This window comes from Triticum aestivum, chromosome 5D, assembly GCF_018294505.1.
Source record: "Triticum aestivum cultivar Chinese Spring chromosome 5D, IWGSC CS RefSeq v2.1, whole genome shotgun sequence".
Taxonomy (NCBI): Eukaryota; Viridiplantae; Streptophyta; class Magnoliopsida; order Poales; family Poaceae; genus Triticum; species Triticum aestivum.
The window spans coordinates 203,370,331-203,373,844 of NC_057808.1; the positions used below are offsets into that span (position 1 = coordinate 203,370,331).

The 3,514-nt window shown below is 48.7% G+C and overlaps 1 protein-coding gene across 1 annotated transcript; it reads left to right on the plus strand.

Annotated features, from left to right (window-relative positions):
- Positions 1-297: 297 nt before the first annotated feature.
- LOC123124534 (myb-related protein 308) lies at positions 298-1,801 on the plus strand. Its single transcript, XM_044545127.1, has 3 exons — positions 298-749; positions 852-981; positions 1,103-1,801. The coding sequence occupies exons 1-3, from the start codon at positions 617-619 to the stop codon at positions 1,656-1,658; spliced, it is 819 nt and encodes a 272-aa protein (XP_044401062.1). The 5' UTR covers positions 298-616; the 3' UTR covers positions 1,659-1,801.
- The last annotated feature ends 1,713 nt before the right edge of the window (positions 1,802-3,514 follow it).

The window sequence follows — 3,514 nt, forward strand, 5'->3', positions numbered from 1 at the left end:
AAATTTTAGGCAGGTAAATCACGGGTTTGATAAACAATTATTCATACAATCACACTAATACGAATAGATAATCAGAGTGAACTTCTTAGAATATTGACACAGGTTGCAAGTGAGAATAGTCAAGTGCGCGAGCTATTATCTATGATACCAAACAATTGAAGCGATGAGATAGGACAAGGGAGGGAGAGGGGGATGCGCAAAAAAAAGGAAAAAAAACAAAGAAAAAAAAAAACAAAAGAGGGAGAGGGCTCCGGACAGGAGCAGAAGCATGCCATTCCCTACCTACCAACCTACCAAATCCGTCCCTGGGGCTCCGCAACCACTCACTCACCCCCTCCTCTCTCTCCTCACACCAACTCGGTCAAATGTCTCGGAGTGATCCGGGTCAATGGGAATGGGACCCTTTCCGCTCTATCTCTCTCCATCCACCTCGACCTCGCCCCGCTTTCTCTCCCTCCGCCCCTCCTTCTCCGCCACCATATAAGCGCCTCTCTCCTCCCTGAGATTAAACAACAGTCGTCACTTGGCTCTGCGTCCGTCTCCTCCAGCTACTTCTCCGATCTCTCTCTCTCCCTCTTGCGCCTAGGGCTGTGGGCCGTGCCGGCCGTCGGCGGACATGGGGAGATCGCCGTGCTGCGAGAAGGCGCACACCAACAAGGGCGCCTGGACCAAGGAGGAGGATCAGCGGCTCATCGCCCACATCAAGGCCCATGGAGAAGGGTGCTGGAGATCGCTCCCCAAAGCAGCAGGTACAACATACTCCTATCTTTATTTGGTATGCGGACTCAACATTGGCATGCATGCCGGCCGTGTGGGAGGTGATGTTGATTCGTGTGCATGTACTCGTGTAGGGTTGCTGCGTTGCGGAAAGAGCTGCCGGCTGCGGTGGATCAACTACCTGAGGCCGGACCTTAAGCGCGGCAATTTCACCGACGAGGAGGACGAGCTCATCATCAAGCTTCACGAGTTCCTCGGAAACAAGTAAACCATCTAAGCCCCAGCTTGCTATGGCCATCGAAAAATCTGAACTGAAATATATGTGCCGGATGCGATGTAATGGCGGACGGCGGTGATATTGATTATTGGCTTCCTTGCTTTGCAGGTGGTCGCTGATCGCCGGGAGGCTGCCGGGGAGGACGGACAACGAGATCAAGAACTACTGGAACACGCACGTCAAGCGCAAGCTCCTCGCCCGCGGCGTCGACCCGCAGACCCACCGCCCGCTCAATGCTGGCACCGCCGCCGTGCAGGGGATGCACACGCCTTCGTCCCCCGTCGTGGCGAGCGGCGCCAGCCCTCACCAACTCGCGGGCGGCTCCAGCTGCTCGCCCGATGCCAGCGGCCACAGCAGCGACGCCGACGACAGCGTGTCTTTGCCGCCGTCACTGGCGGGGAACCTCGGCGTGGGCATGATCGACCTGAACCTGTCCATAAGCCCGCCCTGCCAGCCGCCCCTAAGCCGAGAAGCGGATGGTGTGCTTAGGACGGGATACTCGGAGAGGGAGAAGATATGCTTGTGCTTGAACCGGCTGGGGTTGCACGGCGGCGAGGGGTGCAGCTGTGTCGGTTCCTCGTCTTCTTCTTCCTTGCACCCGGCGAGCTCCGGAGTGTTAAGATTCCTTGATGCCTCGCTCTTCAGAGATCCTAAAGTACAATAGCTTAGAGACCGAGATATTAGCTTCGGAAAGTCAGAGCTCAGATTAATTAGAGAGAGAAGCGCGTACGTAGTTATACTGAAATTTATGTTTTTTCGGAGCATTTTTGTGTAAGTTGATCGGAGGAAGTTTTGTGTTTGCCTTCATTCTCTAATGCCTGGTCTAGATTGCAAGTTTTTTAACACATGGATTTTACGACAATTTCCACAGATTGGGTAGCTCGACATAAAATTGAGTAGGAGTAAAAGAAATCGCTTCCTGTAATCCACAACGTACCGATGGGGGCCCTTGACTGTCATGTTCCAGACCGGCTATAGTCTTTGATTGTAGCCCAGTCTGGCTTAATTGTCGTGCTGCTGGTTTTATTCACCGGAACCAATGCTGCTTTAATTGTTCTTTCCTCTTTCTTTGATGCATGGCACAGCTAGCTATGGTGGTGAAGTCATATTTGCGTTGGTAGTTGAGCTCAACGCCTTCTTTCCTCGTTCTTTTGCTTCGTGACACCTTTTTGTCCATTACCACTTCATTTCCGTAACCTTCTCCAGCCGGCGCTTTGTTACGAATGTAGTGTAGGTACTAAAATTGGGACATTTATTTTAGGACGGATGAAGTAGTACATAAAAATGCACCTTAATTTTATAATTTTATAGAAAAGAGCAAATATTGTTTAGAAGCAAGACGTGAACATCATCGTAGGTACGCCCACTCCACATAATGCTAACTACGTACTCCCTCCGTCCGCGAATAAGTGTATGCTCCCTCTTATTCGGTTTATAGGGCTTATCTTAATTTTTTCGTTTTTCCAATTTAAAGGCCTCATCTCCATGTCCTATTGAGATTCCGAGGCGCATTAAATTGGGTGGTTTTGTAAAGTACGAGATACATTCCTCCACTCACCATCTACCTTGGTTGGTGAGATTTCATATTTGAGCCCTATAAACCGGAAAAGAGGGAGTATTTAGTTTTTGTCTTAAGTCTCAAAACTTTGACTAACTTTATAGGGAAGAGTAGCAGCATTTATGACATTAAATTAGTATTAGTAGATTTGTTGTGAAATGTACTTTCATAATATACCAATTTGATGTCATATATGCTACTACTTTTTTCTGTAAAATTGGTCAAAATTTTAGAACTTTGACTTAGGACAAAAGGTAGAAGTACGCTTATTAGTAGACTTTCCGCTTCATTTTGTGCAAGTTTCCAATCCTTGATTTTATCCCAGATTTGAGAAGCTAAGACGTGAGCTCCAACTTGCTGCTCCAATCATTTGAAAACACATGCATTCCTCTGCTTCACAATGACCAAGCAATGCCAATCATCAAGGAGTCAAAGCCCCGCTTCTCCGCTTTTCAGAAGCTATCGCGGTGCCTAAGCCACCAGTCCATGAATGTGTATGCAGCCATCAGCCCAGGTATAGGGGTTGCAGCGCATCGAAGCGCCAAACTTCTCTAGCATAGACACACTAAACTAGAAAGAGATCAACGTTATCTTCATCTTGAAAGATGGGATGTCTTGAAGGCCACGACGCGCATGCCGATCCGATGTTCATAGTCGGTTTGCGCAGCTAGCCAAGCGAATATCTTACATTTAAGCGGTGCCCAACTTCTCCAGATGCAGGCTGCCGTAGTGGATCGAACTAGTCCCTGGCATAGGCGTGAGTAGGTGGATTTAGCGGAATAAACATCTGATGTCGCGCAGGGCCAAGCAAAGACATCAAGGGCCTCGCAATCACGCTACATAGTGGCAAAGGTATGTCACAGATGCATCAAGTGCAATTGCGCCATGAAAAGAGGTTTTTGCCAGACGATCCAATACTCATCCACCATCATCTGTTAAATTATTTTGTGGTTTTCAGAGCA